The following is a 21,004-nucleotide window of genomic DNA, read 5'->3' as shown; positions in this document are numbered from 1 at the left end:
AATTTTACCAACGTTTTAGCGGAACATGCAACTTTTTGTGTTGGAAAGTCGCATAAAGGAAAAGACGAAAATAAAGAGCATTTTTCAGTTTGCGCAAAATTCATGATGACATTTTGAAGATTTTGGAGCCAAAAAAAAGTTGATTAATGCCACAAGACAAAAAACCCCACCAATGATGAATCCTGTATGTAGGCATACACGGTACACTATAGCCAGGTCCATGGGGTTACTATGCTTTTTATATAGTATATACTGCAGAGTGATACTGCTACCTGAGCAGATCCTAAGCAGATCCTCAGTACCTGAAGATTATACAGATGATTGGTGCTATGGATCCATTGCTAATCTCTTCCAGCAGACGCAGACTGCTGCATACTGACATATGTAACAATCTCATTTTGTACAGAGGTTCTTCAGCAGCTGCTGTGTGTATTATACAGTCCTGTGCCCCAGCTGCTGCAGCTCCTCTTTTGTATTGCAGAAATATCATATCACTTGTACATACGGCAGCAGTCTGTTTTTACTGCTGATCTTTTGGCTTTGGATACTGATGTCCATATTTGTGATATATAACTAGTCAATCATATGTATTGCAGTCAGTTCTGGTCGGAAGACGGTGATTCACGTATCTGACAAGACGAACAATCATGGGACGGGAAGTGACGATGATAAAGACAGAGAATCCGATGTGGAAAAATCAAGAGTCACAGGACAGAAGATTTCGGTGTCCACCGGTGTAAAAAATCAGACACTTCTCAAGGAATTGAATGGGGATAATAAAATCAAGACGGGTAAGATATTTAATGTAGCAGGTATGTGTCATAAGGACAATTAAGAGATAAGACCTGGTGGTTCCTACATTGTTTCTAAAGTTCGGATTCTTTTTAATATCTTTCTAGTGGTCGGAGCTCTGATTTTCTGATAAAGTTCTCCACAGCCATAGAGTTCTATAAAAAAAAGTCCTCTATGTCTACAGAACACTGACTTATACAGCTCTAATAAATCTGCCTGTAATAACATCCCTAGCTCCCCCTAGTGGCAGCTACCGGCTGGAAAGTTTTTTTTTTTAAAGGGAACCTGTCAGCAAGTTTTTATACCCCAAACTAATATAATCTATATTATGTTGCTCTAATGCTGAATGAATCCATACCTTTGTTTTAGCAATCTATGTTTCAAAGAAATTCCTGGTCCAGTTTTTAGCTAATGAGCCACAAGTGCAGGGGGTTGGCTTTGTTTTCCTCGTTCACCGCCGGCCTCTTGTTACTGGCTGACAGATCACTCTTTTCTCAGAGATCTGCTAGCCTGCCCATGATCTCTCGCTAGCACTGTTATTCCCTGAGTGGTGCAACTGAGAACGTTGCGAGAACCAGACTACCCTAGGAATGACTGCACCTGTGTGAGATCTCGGATGGGGGAGCAGGTCACTGAAAGAAGAGTGACCTGTCAGTCAGTGATGGGAGACTGGCCGCCGTTGGGGAAAGAGTGAGAGACACTGGAGATCTGTAAGTGCGGGGCCCCTGCGGCTCATTAGCATAGAACAACGAATTAGACTACAAATTTCTCTGGAAAGGAAATACAGATTGCTAAAACACAGTTATGCATTTACTCAAAATTACATCGACTTAACATAAATGATATTAGTGTGGGCTACAAAAACCTGCTGACAGGTTCCAGATAAGCTAAGAAGTAGCAGCATTACAGTTTGTTCAGTATTATTGTTTCCTACAATTCACTTTGAATTGCTTTTAGGGGTGGTCATAAAACATTTTGGGGATCAATAGAAAAATATATTACTCAAATACTTCAGATGTCTAGAAATAATCTACAGGTGCATCTCACTAAATTAGAATATCATCAAAAAGTTAATTTATTTCAGTTCTTCAATACAAAAAGTGAAACTCCTATATTATATAGAGTCATTACAAACAGAGTGATCTATTTCAAGTGTTTATTTCTGTTAATGTTGATGATTATGGCTTACAGCCAATGAAAACACAAAAGTCATTATCTCAGTGAATTAGAATCATTAACAAAAAACACCTGCAAAGGCTTCCTAAGCGTTTAAAAAGGTCCCTTAGTCTGTTTCAGTAGGCTCCACAATCATGGGGAAGACTGCTGACTTGACAGATGTCCAGAAGGCAGTCATTGACACACTCCACAAGGTCCTAGAGTTCCAATTTTCATTTGGAAATCAAGGTCCCAGAGTCTGGAGGAAGAGTGGAGAGGCCACAATCCAAGCTGCTGGAGGTCTAGTGTGAAGTTTCCACAATCAGTGATGGTTTGGGGAGCCATGGCATCTGCTGGTGTAGGTCCACTGTGTTTTATCAAGACCAAAGTCAGCGCAGCCGTCTACCAGGAAATTTCCGAGCACTTCATGCTTCCCTCTGCCGATAAGCTTTTTGGAGGTGGAAATGTCATTCTCCAGTAGGACTTGGCACCTGACCACACTGTCAAAAGCACCAATACCTGGTTTACACACAACAGTATCACTGTGCTTGATTGGCCAGAAAACTCACCTGACCTTAACCCCATAGAGAATCTTTGGGGTATTGTCAAAAGGAAGATGAGAGACACCAGACCCAACAATACAGATGAGCTGAAGGCTGCTATCAAAGCAACCTGGGCTTCCATAACACCTCAGCAGTGCCACAGGCTGATCGCCTCCATGCCACGCCACATTGATGCAGCAATTGATGCATGAGGAGCCCCGACCAAGTATTGAGTGCATTTACTGAACATACATTTCAGTAGGCCAACATTTCGGATATTAAAATAATTCTTCAAGCTGTTGTTATAAAGTATTCTAATTTACAGAGATAATGACTTTTGTGTTTTCATTGGCTGTAAGCCATAATCATCAACATTAACAGAAATAAACACTTGAAATAGATCACTCTGTTTGTAATGACTCTATATAATATAGGAGTTTCACTTTTTTTATTGGAGAACTGAAATAAATTCACTTTTTGATGATATTCTAATTTTGTTAGATGCACCTGTATAAGGTAATAAATAAGAATTCATGCAATTACTAAACTTACAATGGCCACTATAGTTTATATAACCGTAATATTTAGGAAATATATGTATTCTTAGATATATTGTATTGTGCTTTTGTCTAGGAGCGATTATACCCGCCACAACGTTGGACCCAAGTGGAAACATGGAAGTGGAACCAGGTACATTGCTGATATCATATATATCCAGTTACAAAAACAGTTTGCTTTATTATGCAATTATTGAATGACAGATATGGATTAGACAAATATTAAAGAAGTCTTTGGGTACGTAAAGAGAACCTGATACCTCCAGAAACGCTATTTTCCTGTAGATATAGGGTTAATCTGCAGGTAAATAGTGTTTCAGTCCTGTGTAGCCGGCTTACTAGAGCAGCGCCTACAGGGAGAATAGGATGTTTTATTCTCTCTGCAGCTGCTCACCTCCAGTCATCAGGACGGTGCAGGGAGCAGTTATGGTCACTGCTCACTATTCAGGGAGCACAGCTGTAATAATTCCCTGGCACTTTGATTGACAGTCTGCTCTGCACACATGGCACTGCACACATACGCTGCACAGCAGGCTGTCAATCAAAATGCCCTGGGAATGATTACAGCCGTGCTCACTGAATAGTGAGCAGTAACGGTAACCCTGATGATTGGAAGCGAGGGGCTACATTGAGGATACAACCTAATTTTCTCTCTAAAGCCGCTTTTCTACTTAGCCGGCGCCGCATGTTTTAAATGCTATTTACTTACAGATTACCCCTATATCTGCAGGTACATAGCATTTCCTGAAGTGACAGGTACCCTTAAATAATGATGACCCATAGATGGCTGTTAATATTCAATCTGTTGAGGGTCCGATCCCTACAGGACCACTGCTGATGAACGGAGTAAAGAGGCTGTGATATTCTAATGAACGACATGTCCCAGCACCATATATACTGCTATTGCTGTGCCTGGCATTGCACCCCTGTCCTACTCTGGGATCCCCAAAAATCATTTATAGAGAGGTCATCAATATTTTAGTCCTGGAAAATCTCTTTAGATATCACATAGTAAGAGAATCATGTGGTAATCAAAAGTATTGTCATTCATTTTATGTTACAGTTGTTCCACTGAGACTTTCTGTACCCAAGATATAAATGTGATTTAATAAAATGTAGCTGTAGAATGTAAGTGACGCACCCCTGGGCCTACTTGGTGTAGCGTTGCGCACGCGGGGACTACCCGGAGCCGGGCCTGTTGGGGGTAGTAGTCTCGTGGCGGTGACCCGGTCCGTGCCCAGGGAGTCAGACTAAGTGGCGGTATATTAGCAGTAGATATAGGACGACTACGCCACCCGTTGAATGCAGCTATGGAGCTGCCGCTGCAGGGCAGACCGCTGAGGCCGGTGGTAGGATAGTGCAGCGTAGATGGTATAACCCCCAACGGGAGGGGTATGGCCTCAGGGCAGCCGACGTGGATGATGGGGGTAGCAGGAACCACTCAGAGACGATGCGGTGTAGTTCAGGGTCTTTACTGGTGATAAAGATAGACCCTCCCGGAGTACTGGCTAGCGATCGGGGCCTGGTCAGTCTTTGAGCAGATGGGATCTCCCCTGGCCAGGCGGAGTTGTAGGCCTCCCCAACTAATTGTACTCTTCTGGCTACCTTGCTAGAGGCGGGTAAAAGTAGCCCACGTCCCTGAGTGTACCGTGTGGTGCTCACCCGTATGGCCGGTGACTCGGGGCCTTCTAGTGGCTTCCGCTCCACGACGGCGGTGCTGGTCCCACGCGTGTGACCGTGCCTTCGGGTTTCTTGGCCAGAGGACCTGAAATCCCCTGCCGGGCGGTTTCTGCTGCTGGGTCTGGGTTAATCCCCACAGCCTCGGACTCCGGGTCCGGTGGTAACTCTTCAATCAGGGCGAGCTCTTCAGCTGCCAGCCCCTGATTCCTTTTAGCACTGCTCCCACAGAGCTCCTGATCTCTCTTTCCTATAGCTGCTTCTCTTCTTCTCAACTCTTCTTCACTCTACTCTACTCTTCTCCTAACCCTGCCTCAGCCCCAGCTTTATATAGGGGAAGTTCTTCCCCTCCCAGGACTGGGCAGGAGGTGTGGCATGCATAGGATTCCTGACCAAGAGACCTCCCACCTGCTCTCAGACATAACATTGCTATTACTGTGGAGACCAGACCCCTGGGGTGCCACATTCCCCCCTAGTGAAAGTTAGTACTCCGGGACTAAACATATTTTTGTAACATAACAAATTACAAACAGAAACAACGCAATAAAGAAAAACATTAGGATGGTCACGGCGTGTCCGCAACCGGGTGTAACTTTTGAGGAAAACAAGGGTGTCCATTTCACCAACACAGGGAGACGTAACCAGGTAGGGGTCTGTCCTGCCCCGAGTCCTTAACAGTCTTTCAGTCCGTCCTGGGTTACGCTCCAACTATATACACAAAGGATTCCCGGTAAATCCACCAAAGACTCCTATAAATAACTAGAAACACATAATTATACACAAGCAACAATAAACAGGTAAACATTAATAAAATAGCTTGAACATTTAGATCCTCCACCGTATGGGCAGCTGGCCTCTAGTGACCCTAGTGGACCTACGGAGCTGGCTGACTGGTCCTGAGCTACAGGGTATAGGAGCTGTCAAGGGTAAACTGGGCAGCCGTCTACGGACTCTTTGGCTCACTAGGGGTATGGCAGGCTCACTATAAGCAGAGGGTTGATTCTCCTGGTCTGCTTGTGTGGGGTCTTCTGCCTCCTGGACCGGCTGTTCTTCCAGCTCCACCTGTTTCTCCGTAGGCACTTGGGATGCTGGTTGGAGGAAGGTGAGGACGGGTACCACAACAGCACCATTGACTTGGGTCCAAGACCGAGGGAAGTCTCCGAGCACAGTACTAACCATATCTTCCCTTTCCTCTACGGGTCGAGGGTCCTCTTGTTCCTCTTCAGGGTTCCGTAGCTGTTCGGGACACTTCTTTAGGTGATCCCGGGATACAATGGCTGTGGTTTCCCCTCCGTCTTTACTGATTGTACAGATCTTCGGGTTGTCGTGGCTTGAGGGCAGTACGGTGTACGGGTCCTTCTCCCACTGGTCGTCCAACTTGTGGAGCCGTCTTTTCCTCTTCAAGACCTGCTCTCCGGGCACCAGGGGAACAGCGGGAGCATACTGGTTGTAAGTTTTCTCTTGTCTTTCCCTAGCTTGACAGAGACTTCGCTCCACGCTCTCCTGTACTTTCCGGTACTGCTGCTGCCTCTCTGTGTCCCAGTCTGCTTCTGGTGAAGTGTCCTCGGGTGTCAGGACTCCCATCTCCAGATCAACAGGAAGCTTACCAGGTCTTGCCCTCATTAGCTAAGCCGGGGTACAGTTGGTGGAACCTACCGGGATGTGGTTGTATAGGTCCACCAGGTCGGGCAGCTTTTCAGGCCACAGACTACGTTCTTCCAGGGGCAATGTTTTCAGAAGATCTATCACCACCTGGTTCATTTTCTCACAAAGTCCATTAGTTTGCGGGTGATAGGGTGTTGTTCTAATCTTCCGGCAGCCATACAGGGTGCAGAACTCCTGGAAGACTTCCGCTTCAAAGGCAGGCCCCTGGTCCGTCAGCACCTGCTCCGGGTATCCGTGCGGACGGCAGAAGTGCTGCTGGAAGGCTCTAGCTGCTGTTTGAGCCGTTAAGTCCTTGACGGGGACGACAACCAAGAACCGGGAGTAGTGATCCACGATGGTTAACGCGTAGACGTAGCCACTTCTGCTTGGGGTCAGTTTTACATGATCCAAGGCTACCAGTTCCAACGGCTGTCTGGTGATGATGGACCGCAGGGGAGTCTTCTGGCTGGCACGGTCCCTCCTTCTTAAGTTGCATGGGCCACAGTCTCTGCACCACCTCTCGATGGTTCCTCTCATGCCTACCCAATGGAACCGCCCGCGCAGCAGAAACTCCAGCTTCTTCCATCCGAAATGCCCAGCTCCGTCGTGGTATGCCTCCATCACCATAGCTGCGTCTCTTCTTGGCACCACTACTTGCCAGATTAGTTCATGCGTTCGGGAGTTAACCATTCTGCGGCACAACTTTCCCTTATAAAGGAACAGTCGACTCTTCTCAGCCCACAGTTGCTTGGCTTCCTCCGGAGCGTCTGGGTCAAGGCGTGCATCTGGCCGAGTCAGCATCTCCTTTACCAGACGGACGGCAGGGTCACTGTCTTGCGTCTCCACCCAGTTGTAATGAGGTAAGGGGTTGAACGTAGCGGTCTGCTTACTTCTTACACGGTGGGAATACTGGATAGTCCCATGACGGTGGAACGCGGGGAGCTCAACTTCTTCCAGTTCCTCTGAATCTTCCCCTACGTCCGGTAGGTTTGGCATCCTGGACAGGGCGTCTGCGTTGGTATTGGAGCGTCCTGCCCGGTATTTGATTGTAAACTCATAGTTGGACAAGCGGGCCATCCATCTCTGCTCTAGGGCACCGAGTCTTGCAGTGTCCAGGTGTGTCAACGGGTTGTTATCCGTGTACACGGTGAACCGGGAAGCAGCGAGGTAGTGCTTAAAGCGTTCGGTGACTGCCCACACCACTGCCAGGAACTCTAGCTTAAATGAGCTGTAATTCTCAGGGTTTCTTTCGGTGGGCCGCAGTTTTCGGCTGGCGTAAGCAATTACTCGTTCTTTCCCCTGCTGGATCTGGGACAGTACGGCTCCTAGCCCGATGTTACTTGCGTCGGTGTAGAGGATAAAGGGCTGGCTGTAATCAGGGTACGCCAGGATTTCATCCCCCGTGAGGGCCATCTTCAGCTGGCGGAAGGACTCTTCTTCCAGCTTCTCCCATCTGAAGGGTGGCTTCTGGTTCTTGGCCTTCCTGGACTGGCCTATCAGGAGGTCCTACATAGGAGCTGCCTTTTTGGTGAAACCGGGAATGAATCTTCGGTAGTAGCCTACCAACCCGAGGAACTGCCTCACTTCCTTTACGCTGGAGGGGCTTGGCCATTCCTTAATTGCGGTGATCTTATCAGGGTCGGGAGCCACTCCGTCAGCACTCACCACGTGTCCCAGGTACTGCACCTTTGGCTTCAGGAGGTGACACTTGGAAGGTTTCACCTTTAGGCCGTAACTTGCCAGAGCTTCAAACACTTCCGCCAGGTGCTTCAGGTGGTCCTCGTAGGTCTTGGAGTAGACGATGACATCGTCCAGGTATAACAGGACCGTCTCAAAGTTCCGGTGTCCCAGACAGCACTCCATCAGTCGCTGGAAGGTTCCTGGTGCGTTGCAGAGTCCAAACGGCATGCAGGTAAACTCGCTAAGTCCCATCGGGGTGGTGAATGCGGTCTTCTCCCGAGCCGCCTCTGCTACAGGAACCTGCCAGTACCCGCTAGTGAGATCCAAGGTGGAGAAGAAGTTAGCAGATTTTAAAGCAGCCAAAGACTCCTCTATTCTTGGTAAGGGGTACGCATCTTTGTGTGTGATACGGTTAATTTTCCGGTAATCTACACACATTCTCATGGTGTTGTCTTTCTTTTTGACCAAGACTAGTGGAGCTGCCCAGGGGCTACAGCTATCCCTGATTACCCCAGCCTCCTTCATGTCTCTAAGCATCCCCTTGGCGTGTTGGTAGTGTGCAGGGGGTACGGGCCGATACCTCTCTTTTATGGGAGGATGGTCTCCCGTGGGGATGTGGTGTTCTACCCCCTTGACTCGCCCGAAGTCTAACGGGTGTTTACTAAACACTCTCTCGTACTCTTGAACCACCCGGTAGACTCCCTGTTTCTGGTGGGAGGGAGTGGAGTCAGTACCCAAATGTAGTTGCTGACACCAATCCTCCATTATTTTCGTAGAACCGTTACCTTCCTCCGGGTGAGATGGAGGCAAGGGTTCCACAGACTGTATAGAATTTTGGTTGATAGTATATAATTTGGCTAGCGTAGCATACCGGGGCAGGTATACTTCCCTTTTCCCAATATTTATTATGCGAACGGGTACCCTCCCATGGCGTACATCAACTACCCCCCGTGCTGTCAAAATGGTGGGCCTACTGTCTGAGTAGACTGGTTCTACCATGGCCTGGTAATCTCTACCTCTCAGACCAATAGCTGCCCGGCACCAAATCATCATTTCACTTTTCGGGGGTATGGCAATAGGGAAAGGGTCACACATTCTTACGCTACCAATCTCACCGCCGGAGAGTTCCACTTGTTGCCGTCGCATCAGTGCCCGGATCTCTTTCTGGAGCACTCGCTGCTGGCCGGAGCTGGCGTTCTTGGCAACCTGCTGTAAAATGAAAATCACCTCTGCAAGACAATTTTCAATCACATTAGTTCCTAGAGTTATCTTTGGGTGACTCTCACGCTTGTCAATGTCCACAATGATCAGTTCCTGTGCTGCCAGTTCGACTCTACCGATTTTAATGGTCATCTCTTTAAATCCGATCTGCGGCACGGGTTGACCATTGCTGGCAATAATACTCAAGTCGTCGTCAGGGTAGCGGGTTATATCCGAGTCATTCCAGTACTGCTTGAAGAGCACGTACGGGATGGTGGTGACCTGTGACCCGGTGTCCAGTAGGGCACTCATAGGAATGCCATCCAGTACCACAGGCAAGACTGGACGTCCTCCCACATATTTGTCACGCCAGTTCGATGGGCCTGGTGATCTTTTTCCTGGGGGTTGGCCCTCTACCCCAGGTTGTGCCAGTTTAAAGGACAGTACCTTGCCATATGTCCGGGTTGATTGCAGCGGCGGCAGATGGGTTGTCCGTCCTCGTTGTATCGGTCGCTGGGTCTTCCTCTGGCCGGTGGGGTCCTCCTTGGTCGACGCCACGGGATGTCCTCCGGTCCGGATGCCAGCTGGATCTTCCCTGGAGTGGAAACCTGTAAAGACTGCACAGTTCGGGTTAGCGCAGCAACGCTTTTAGCTAGCTCTTGGACCTGATGGTGCAGGTCTGGAGCCGAGTCATTGTTCAAAGCCTGCGCATCAGCCCCCACAGGCCCTGCCGACAAGGGCGCCGCCTCCTGGTGGTAAGTGATAGCTGGGCGCCTGTGGATCACAACGCCACCCGGTGCCGGTTCTCGGAGCACCCGGATGGCTCTGTCCTTGAACTGTGCAAAGTCCAGATGAGGATCCTGTAAGGCTATTGCCCGCAACTGGGTTCGGTGGACATTGCAATATAGTCCCTCTATAAATTGTTCGGTCAACAGCCTGTCCTCGTTTCCCACGCTGTCGGGGTCGGTCTGCTTAATGGCTCTCAGGGCCTCTTGTAGGTTTAGTGCATAGTCCCTTATACTCTCATGTGCTCGCTGCTTGCACCCATAGAATTTAAGCTTAATCTCGGCTGAGGTGCGGGTATCAAAGGTGTCCCTCAGCCGGGTTAGTATCCCCGCGACAGTCCTCCTCCCAGGTGGCCAGGACTTTACCTCCCTTTGGGCTGCCCCGGTTAGTTGGGCCACCAGGATGCTCACTTTTTGCTCTTCTGTGAGGGGGTACACCTGGAAGAGGCTATCCAGCTTTTCTCTAAAGTCATTCAGGGTATGTGACTCCCCTGAGTATTGGGGTAGCCAGGCTGCTCCCGGGATATAGGGCATGGTAAAAGGCATGACTGCAGCAGCGCTGGAGCTGGCGGGGGTTGAGGCAGTGAAGCTCTCCTCCGTATCCTAGTGGACCGTGGCCTACCTTGCGATGATCCTCTTCCGTAGGCCGCGGCTCCGCAGTGGATCGTCAGGGTTGAGGACCTTCCGTCGCGCTCCTGTGACGTCAGCGTCTGCTGGGCTCCTTCCAGGACCTTACGCGCCGTCTGGACGTGAGGCGGGGCTTCAGTTCTCGCGCGCTTTCGGAGTCCACGCCCCTCTTCTTCCCGCGCGGCGTCTTCAAGATGGCGTCCAACGGCGGGAAAACTCCACGGAAGGCGGGAAGAAGGCAGAAGATGGCGCCGGATGGCGGGAAAACTTCGCGGATGGCGGGAAGAAGGTAGAAGATGGCACCGGATGGCGGGAAACCTCCACGGATGGCGGGAATCTTCACCACTGGTAAGTTTGAACAGTCTTTTTCAGGCACGCAGTACCCGGTGGTTGCGGGCACGTAATCCTGCCGACTACGCCAAAAGTTGACGCACCCCTGGGCCTACTTGGTGTAGCGTTGCGCACGCGGGGACTACCCGGAGCCGGGCCTGTTGGGGGTAGTAGTCTCGTGGCGGTGACCCGGTCCGTGCCCAGGGAGTCAGACTAAGTGGCGGTATATTAGCAGTAGATATAGGACGACTACGCCACCCGTTGAATGCAGCTATGGAGCTGCCGCTGCAGGGCAGACCGCTGAGGCCGGTGGTAGGATAGTGCAGCGTAGATGGTATAACCCCCAACGGGAGGGGTATGGCCTCAGGGCAGCCGACGTGGATGATGGGGGTAGCAGGAACCACTCAGAGACGATGCGGTGTAGTTCAGGGTCTTTACTGGTGATAAAGATAGACCCTCCCGGAGTACTGGCTAGCGATCGGGGCCTGGTCAGTCTTTGAGCAGATGGGATCTCCCCTGGCCAGGCGGAGTTGTAGGCCTCCCCAACTAATTGTACTCTTCTGGCTACCTTGCTAGAGGCGGGTAAAAGTAGCCCACGTCCCTGAGTGTACCGTGTGGTGCTCACCCGTATGGCCGGTGACTCGGGGCCTTCTAGTGGCTTCCGCTCCACGACGGCGGTGCTGGTCCCACGCGTGTGACCGTGCTTTCGGGTTTCTTGGCCAGAGGACCTGAAATCCCCTGCCGGGCGGTTTCTGCTGCTGGGTCTGGGTTAATCCCCACAGCCTCGGACTCCGGGTCCGGTGGTAACTCTTCAATCAGGGCGAGCTCTTCAGCTGCCAGCCCCTGATTCCTTTTAGCACTGCTCCCACAGAGCTCCTGATCTCTCTTTCCTATAGCTGCTTCTCTTCTTCTCAACTCTTCTTCTCTCTACTCTACTCTTCTCCTAACCCTGCCTCAGCCCCAGCTTTATATAGGGGAAGTTCTTCCCCTCCCAGGACTGGGCAGGAGGTGTGGCATGCACAGGATCCCTGACCAAGAGACCTCCCACCTGCTCTCAGACATAACATTGCTATTACTGTGGAGACCAGACCCCTGGGGTGCCAGATAAGCAGGGCGCATTATGATGTGTTGTGAAATATAGATAGTTGGATAGATAGATAGATAGATAGATACATAGATAGATAGATAGATAAATTGGGGAAAATACTGTAAGTATTTGATACACTGCCAACTTTGCAAGTTTTCCCACCTACAAAGAATGGAGAGGTCTGTACTTTGTATTGTAGGTACACTTGAACTGTGAGAGACAGAATCTAAAAATAAAATCCAGAAAGTCACATTGTATGATTTTTATATAATTAATTTGCATTTTATTGCATGAAATAAGTATTTGATCATCTACCAACCAGAAAGAATTCTGGCTCTCACAGACCTGATAGTGTTTCTTAGAGAAGCCCTCCTACCCTGCACTCATTACATGTATTAATTGCAACTGTTTGAACTTATACCTTTTCCAAAGACACCTGTCCACGCACTCAATCAATCACACTCCAACCTCTCCACCATGGCCAAGACCAAAGAACTGTCTAAGGACACCAGAGACAAAATTGTAGACCTGCACAAGGCTGGGATGGGCTCCACGACAATAGGCAAGCAGCTTGGTGAGAAGGCAACAACTGTTGGCACAATTATTAGAAAATGGAAGAAACACAAGATGACTGTCAATCTTCCTCTGTCTGGGGTTCCATGCAAGATCTTGCCTCGTGGGGTAAGGATGATTCTGAGAAAGGTCATGAATCAGCCCAGAACTACATGGGAGGACCTGGTCAGTGACTTGAAGAGAGCTTGGACCACAGTCTCAAACATTACTGTTAGTAACACACTACGCCATCATGGATTAAAATCCTGCAGGGCACGCAAGGTCTCCCTGCTCACACCAGCACATGTCCAGACCCATTTGAAGTTAGCCAATGACCATCTGGATGATACAGTGGAGGCATGAGAGAAGGTCTTGTGGTCAGATGAGACCAACATAGAACTTTTTGGTATCAACTCCACTCGCTGTGTTTGGAGGATAGAAGAAGGATGAGTACAACCCCAAGAACACTGTACCAATTGTAAAGCATGGTGGGGAAAACATCATGGGGGTGCTTTTCTGCAAAGAGGACAGGACGATTGCACAGCATTAAAGGGAGGATTGATGGGGTCATGTATCGTAAGATTTTGGCCAACAACCTCCTTCTCTCAGTAAGAGCATTGAAGAAGGGTTGTGGCTGGATCTTCCTCCAAGTTAATGATGCAAAACATAGCCAGGACAAGTAATGAGTGGCTCCATAAGAAGCATTTCAAGGTCCTGGAGTGGCCTACCCAGTCTCCAGACCTGAACATAATAGAAAATCTTTGAAAGGAGCTGAAACTCAATGTTACCAGTGATAGCCCCAAAACCTGAAAGATCTGGAGAAGATCTGTGTGGAGGAGTGGGCCAAAATCCCTGCTGCAGTGTGTGCAAACTTGGTCAAGAATTACAGGAAACGTCTAACCTCTGTAATTGCAAATAAAGGTTTCTGTACCAAATATTAAGTTCTGCTTTTCTATTGTATCAAATACTTATTTCATGCAATAAAATGCAAATTTATTATGTAAAATCATACAATGCGACTTTCTGGATTTTGTTTAAGATTCTGTCTCACAGGTGAAGTGGATAAAAATTACAGACCCCTCCATTCCTTGTAGGTGGGAAAACTTGCAAAATTGGCAGCGTATCAAATACTTATTTCCCCCACTGTAGATAGATATAGCATGTTAGGTTAGGGTTAGGTGTCGCTTACATTGGAAAGACAAACTTATAAAAGCCATGACACAAGTGTGATGACCAATCTAAAAGTAATAAACACAATAATGTATAAGTAATACTGTAACTATTGCAGTAGTTTATAGTATATTATTAATAGATTTGGGGAATTATATGTCAGTTAGTCTGTATTGGTTCTAGGATATGTTCAGTTATAGCAAATTTGTTACAGGGACTAAAAATCCATCTTCCTCATGCGTCGGAGTAGCTTTGATGCTGCAGTATGTGCATGGATTTTTACAAACTTACTATGGAAATATGCTATACAGTATGTGATTATACTCTTAAATTAAGTCTGTCACCAGATTTTTGCCACCTAATCTGATAGCAGTATGAAGAAGAGACAGAGATCCTGATTCCAGCGATGTGTCACTTACTGGGCTGCTTGCTGTATTTTTGATAAAATGACTGTTTTATCAGCAGCAGATTATCACTAGAGGACTAGTGAACCTGCTGCCAGGTAGTCCTAAATATTCATGAGCTCTGTATAACCCCTCCACCACCACAAATTGGCAGCTTTCCATGTACACTGTGCATAGGCAGAAAGCTGGTGGAGGGGTTATACAGAGCTCATGAATATGGAGGACTACATGACAGCAGGTTTACTAGTCCTATAGTGATAATCTTCTGATAAAACAGTGATTTTATCAAAACTACAGACCAGTAAGTGACACATAGCTGGAATCAAGTTCTCTACCACTACATCATGCTGCTCTCAGATGGAATAGCAACAACCTGGTGACAGATTCCTTTTAATAATGCAATAAGGAGAAATTGTGTCGGAGAATAGGCTTCAGGATATCAACCAGACAAATAACCTAATAAGTATCTTAGCATCAGACAGTGAACCATATTTTAACACTTTGTTACTACTTAGACTTTGTCATGTCTATTCTTGTTAAAATTAAACTATTGCCGTTTTCATGTCTGCATTTTCCCACTATAAGCATTGAGTGAAAGCTGCTTTCCACAAGAGTAATCTCACCCATATCCATGTCAGTGTTGGGGCTGCACAGTCTCTATGTAGCACAGCCTGTGGCCAGTATGCACAGTGCCCAACATCTGAAGAGCTTCACAGCCATCAAGCCGAGATAACGATTGATGTCACATTATCTCATGGATGTAATGAAGACATTGTGTTATTGAGGCATATGCTTTATTTATCTAGATGCAGTTTCATCAAAAATGGACAAAGGTGCAGTGGAGAAGAATTTCTTAATCTCGAAAGACCCTGTAAAAGGAAATGGACACCCTGCGCCTGAACCTGGTAACTTTTCGATTTTTTTTTTATCGTCAATAGCCACAAGTCAAAGCTGCACATTTTCTTTCCATTGAATAAGTGTCATGTGGAGGATCTGTGCACACGTGTACAAGCACAGCGCACAAGTCACAGAAGCACAGGGAACGTATACAAGCACAGCGCACAAGTCACAGAAGCACAGGGAACGTATACAAGCACAGCGCACAAGTCACAGAAGCACAGGGAACGTGTACAAGCACAGCGCACAAGTCACTGAAGCACAGGGAACGTGTACAAGCACAGCGCACAAGTCACAGAAGCACAGGGAACGTGTACAAGCACAGCGCACAAGTCACAGAAGCACAGGGAACATATACAAGCACAGCGCACAAGTCACAGAAGAACAGGGAACATATACAAGCACAGCGCACAAGTCACAGAAGAACAGGGAACATATACAAGCACAGCGCACAAGTCACAGAAGAACAGGGAACATATACAAGCACAGCGCACAAGTCACAGAAGCACAGGGAACATATACAAGCACAGCGCACAAGTCACAGAAGCACAGGGAACATATACAAGCACAGCGCACAAGTCACAGAAGCACAGGGAACGTATACAAGCACAGCGCACAAGTCACAGAAGCACAGGGAACGTATACAAGCACAGCGCACAAGTCACAGAAGCACAGGGAACATATACAAGCACAGCGCACAAGTCACAGAAGCACAGGGAACATATACAAGCACAGCGCACAAGTCACAGAAGCACAGGGAACATATACAAGCACAGCACACAAGTCACAGAAGCACAGGGAACATATACAAGCACAGCGCACAAGTCACAGAAGAACAGGGAACATATACAAGCACAGCGCACAAATCACAGAAGAACAGGGAACATATACAAGCACAGCACACAAGTCACAGAAGCACAGGGAACGTATACAAGCACAGCGCACAAGTCACAGGAGCACAGGGAACGTATACAAGCACAACGCACAAGTCACAGAAGCACAGGGAACATATACAAACACAGCGCACAAGTCACAGAAGCACAGGGAACATATACAAGCACAGCGCACAAGTCACAGAAGCACAGGGAACATATACAAGCACAGCGCACAAGTCACAGAAGCACAGGGAACGTATACAAGCACAGCACACAAGTCACAGAAGAACAGGGAACGTATACAAGCACAGCGCACAAGTCACAGAAGCACAGGGAACATATACAAGCACAGCGCACAAGTCACAGAAGCACAGGGAACATGTACAAGCACAGCGCACAAGTCACAGAAGCACAGGGAACGTATACAAGCACAGCACACAAGTCACAGAGGCACAGGGAACGTATACAAGCACAGCGCACAAGTCACAGAAGCACAGGGAACATATACAAGCACAGCGCACAAGTCACAGAGGCACAGGGAACGTATACAAGCACAGCGCACAAGTCACAGAAGCACAGGGAACATATACAAGCACAGCGCACAAGTCACAGAAGCACAGGGAACATATACAAGCACAGCGCACAAGTCACAGAAGCACAGGGAATATATACAAACACAGCGCACAAGTCACAGAAGCACAGGGAACATATACAAGCACAGCGCACAAGTCACAGAAGCACAGGGAACGTATACAAGCACAGCGCACAAGTCACAGAAGCACAGGGAACATATACAAGCACAGCGCACAAGTCACAGAAGCACAGGGAACATATACAAGCACAGCGCACAAGTCACAGAAGCACAGGGAACATATACAAGCACAGCGCACAAGTCACAGAAGAACAGGGAACGTATACAAGCACAGCGCACAAGTCACAGAAGCACAGGGAACATATACAAGCACAGCGCACAAGTCACAGAAGAATAGGGAACGTATAGAAGCACAGCGCACAAGTCACAAGAACAGGGAACGTATAGAAGCACAGCGCACAAGTCACAGAAGCACAGGGAACATATACAAACACAGCGCACAAGTCACAGAAGCACAGGGAACGTATAGAAGCACAGCGCACAAATCACAGAAGAACAGGGAACATATACAAGCACAGCGCACAAATCACAGAAGAACAGGGAACATATACAAGCACAGCGCACAAGTCACAGAAGCACAGGGAACATATACAAGCACAGCGCACAAGTCACAGAAGCACAGGGAACATATACAAGCACAGCGCACAAGTCACAGAAGCACAGGGAACGTATACAAGCACAGCGCACAAGTCACAGAAGCACAGGGAACGTATACAAGCACAGCGCACAAGTCACAGAAGCACAGGGAACATATACAAGCACAGCGCACAAGTCACAGAAGCACAGGGAACATATACAAGCACAGCGCACAAGTCACAGAAGCACAGGGAACATATACAAGCACAGCACACAAGTCACAGAAGCACAGGGAACATATACAAGCACAGCGCACAAGTCACAGAAGAACAGGGAACATATACAAGCACAGCGCACAAATCACAGAAGAACAGGGAACATATACAAGCACAGCACACAAGTCACAGAAGCACAGGGAACGTATACAAGCACAGCGCACAAGTCACAGGAGCACAGGGAACGTATACAAGCACAACGCACAAGTCACAGAAGCACAGGGAACATATACAAACACAGCGCACAAGTCACAGAAGCACAGGGAACATATACAAGCACAGCGCACAAGTCACAGAAGCACAGGGAACATATACAAGCACAGCGCACAAGTCACAGAAGCACAGGGAACGTATACAAGCACAGCACACAAGTCACAGAAGAACAGGGAACGTATACAAGCACAGCGCACAAGTCACAGAAGCACAGGGAACATATACAAGCACAGCGCACAAGTCACAGAAGCACAGGGAACATGTACAAGCACAGCGCACAAGTCACAGAAGCACAGGGAACGTATACAAGCACAGCACACAAGTCACAGAGGCACAGGGAACGTATACAAGCACAGCGCACAAGTCACAGAAGCACAGGGAACATATACAAGCACAGCGCACAAGTCACAGAGGCACAGGGAACGTATACAAGCACAGCGCACAAGTCACAGAAGCACAGGGAACATATACAAGCACAGCGCACAAGTCACAGAAGCACAGGGAACATATACAAGCACAGCGCACAAGTCACAGAAGCACAGGGAATATATACAAACACAGCGCACAAGTCACAGAAGCACAGGGAACATATACAAGCACAGCGCACAAGTCACAGAAGCACAGGGAACGTATACAAGCACAGCGCACAAGTCACAGAGGCACAGGGAAGGTATACAAGCACAGCGCACAAGTCACAGAAGCACAGGGAAAATGTACAAGCACAGCGCACAAGTCACAGAAGCACAGAGAACATATACAAGCACAGCGCACAAGTCACAGAAGCTCAGGGAACGTATAGAAGCACAGCGCACAAGTCACAGAAGCACAGGGAATGTATACAAGCACAGCGCACAAGTCACAGAAGCACAGGGAACATATACAAGCACAGCGCACAAGTCACAGAAGCACAGGGAACATATACAAGCACAGCGCACAAGTCACAGAAGCACAGGGAACGTATACAAGCACAGCGCACAAGTCACAGAAGCACAGGGAACATGTACAAGCACAGCGCACAAGTCACAAAAGCACAGGGAACATATACAAGCACAGCGCACAAGTCACAGAAGCACAGGGAACATATACAAGCACAGCGCACAAGTCACAGAAGCACAGGGAACGTATACAAACACAGCGCACAAGTCACAGAAGCACAGGGAACATATACAAGCACAGCGCACAAGTCACAGAAGAACAGGGAACATATACAAGCACAGCGCACAAGTCACAGAAGAACAGGGAACATATACAAGCACAGCGCACAAGTCACAGAAGCACAGGGAACGTATACAAGCACAGCGCACAAGTCACAGGAGCACAGGGAACGTATACAAACACAGCGCACAAGTCACAGGAGCACAGGGAACGTATACAAGCACAGCGCACAAGTCACAGAAGCACAGGGAACGTTTACAAGCACAGCGCACAAGTCACAGAAGCACAGGGAACGTATACAAGCACAGCGCACAAGTCACAGGAGCACAGGGAACGTATACAAGCACAACGCACAAGTCACAGAAGCACAGGGAACATATACAAACACAGCGCACAAGTCACAGAAGCACAGGGAACATATACAAGCACAACGCACAAGTCACAGAAGCACAGGGAACATATACAAGCACAACGCACAAGTCACAGAAGCACAGGGAACATATACAAGCACAGCGCACAAGTCACAGAAGCACAGGGAACGTATACAAGCACAGCGCACAAGTCACAGGCACAGGGAACGTATACAAGCACAGCGCACAAGTCACAGAAGCACAGGGAAAATGTACAAGCACAGCGCACAAGTCACAGAAGCACAGGGAACATATACAAGCACAGCGCACAAGTCACAGGCACAGGGAACGTATACAAGCACAGCGCACAAGTCACAGAAGCACAGGGAAAATGTACAAGCACAGCGCACAAGTCACAGAAGCACAGGGAACATATACAAGCACAGCGCACAAGTCACAGAAGCTCAGGGAACGTATACAAGCACAGCGCACAAGTCACAGAAGCACAGGGAACGTATACAAGCACAGCGCACAAGTCACAGAAGCACAGGGAATATATACAAGCACAGCGCACAAGTCACAGAAGCACAGGGAACGTATACAAGCACAGCGCACAAGTCACAGAAGCACAGGGAACATATACAAGCACAGCGCACAAGTCACAAAAGCACAGGGAACATATACAAGCACAGTGCATAAGTCACAGAAGCACAGGGAACGTATACAAGCACAGCGCACAAGTCACAGAAGCACAGGGAACATGTACAAGCACAGCGCACAAGTCACAGAAGCACAGGGAACGTATACAAGCACAGCGCACAAGTCACAGAAGCACAGGGAACGTATACAAGCACAGCGCACAAGTCACAGAAGCACAGGGAACATATACAAGCACAGCGCTCAAGTCACAGAAGCACAGGGAACGTATACAAGCACAGCGCACAAGTCACAGAAGCACAGGGAACGTATACAAGCACAGCGCACAAGCACAGCACACACATGACACAAGCACAGTTCACATACCACACAAGCACAGTGCGTATATCACACAATCACAGTGCACATATCATACAAGCACAGCGCTTACATCACTCAAGCACAGTGCAGATATCATACAAGCATAGCAAACATATCACACAAGCACAGCAAACATCACACAAGCACAGTGCACATATCATACAAGCACAGCGCACAACTCACACAAGCACAGCGCATATATCATACAAGCACAGTGCACATATCATAAAATCACAGTGCAGATATTACACAAGCACAGCGCACATATCACGCAAGCACAGCGCACATATCATACAAGCACAGCACACATATCATGCAAGCACAGGTAAGAAGCACAGTGCACATATCATACAATCACAGTGCAAAAGTCACACAAGCACAGTGCGCATATCACACAAGCACAGCGCACACATGACACAAGCACAGCGCACATACCACACAAGCCCAGTGCGCATATCACACAATCACAGCACGCACATCACACAAGCACAGCGCACATATCATACAAGCACAGCGTGCACATCACACAAGCACAGTGCACATATCATACAATGAAAGCGCACATATACAAGCACAACTCACACAAGCACAGTGCACAACTCACACAAGCACAGTGCACAAGTCACAAAAGCACAGTGCACGTATCATACAATCACAGTGCAAATGTCATACAAGCACAGCCAACAAATCACACAAGCTCAGTGCATATATCATACAAGCACAGTGCACATATCATACAACCACAGCACACAAGCACAGCGCACACATCACACAAGGACAGTGCATAAATCA

General features: G+C 48.1%; 1 protein-coding gene across 1 annotated transcript in view; it reads left to right on the top strand.

The window, feature by feature from the left end:
* LRP11 (LDL receptor related protein 11) overlaps positions 1–21,004 on the top strand; it is a 57,369-nt gene that overhangs the window by 28,359 nt on the left and 8,006 nt on the right. The window contains exons 5-7 of the mRNA XM_073671352.1: positions 597–791; positions 3,123–3,179; positions 15,009–15,107. Coding sequence (XP_073527453.1) covers positions 597–791; positions 3,123–3,179; positions 15,009–15,107 — 351 coding nt within the window. The remainder of the gene's footprint in view (positions 1–596; positions 792–3,122; positions 3,180–15,008; positions 15,108–21,004) is intronic.

The sequence above is a fragment of the Phyllobates terribilis genome, unplaced genomic scaffold, assembly GCF_046119375.1.
Source record: "Phyllobates terribilis strain yellow unplaced genomic scaffold, ASM4611937v1 Scaffold_3__8_contigs__length_932513732, whole genome shotgun sequence".
Classification (NCBI taxonomy): Eukaryota; Metazoa; Chordata; class Amphibia; order Anura; family Dendrobatidae; genus Phyllobates; species Phyllobates terribilis.
The sequence above is the reverse complement of the archived record's forward strand: the minus strand, read 5'-3'. Positions and strand labels throughout refer to the sequence as shown.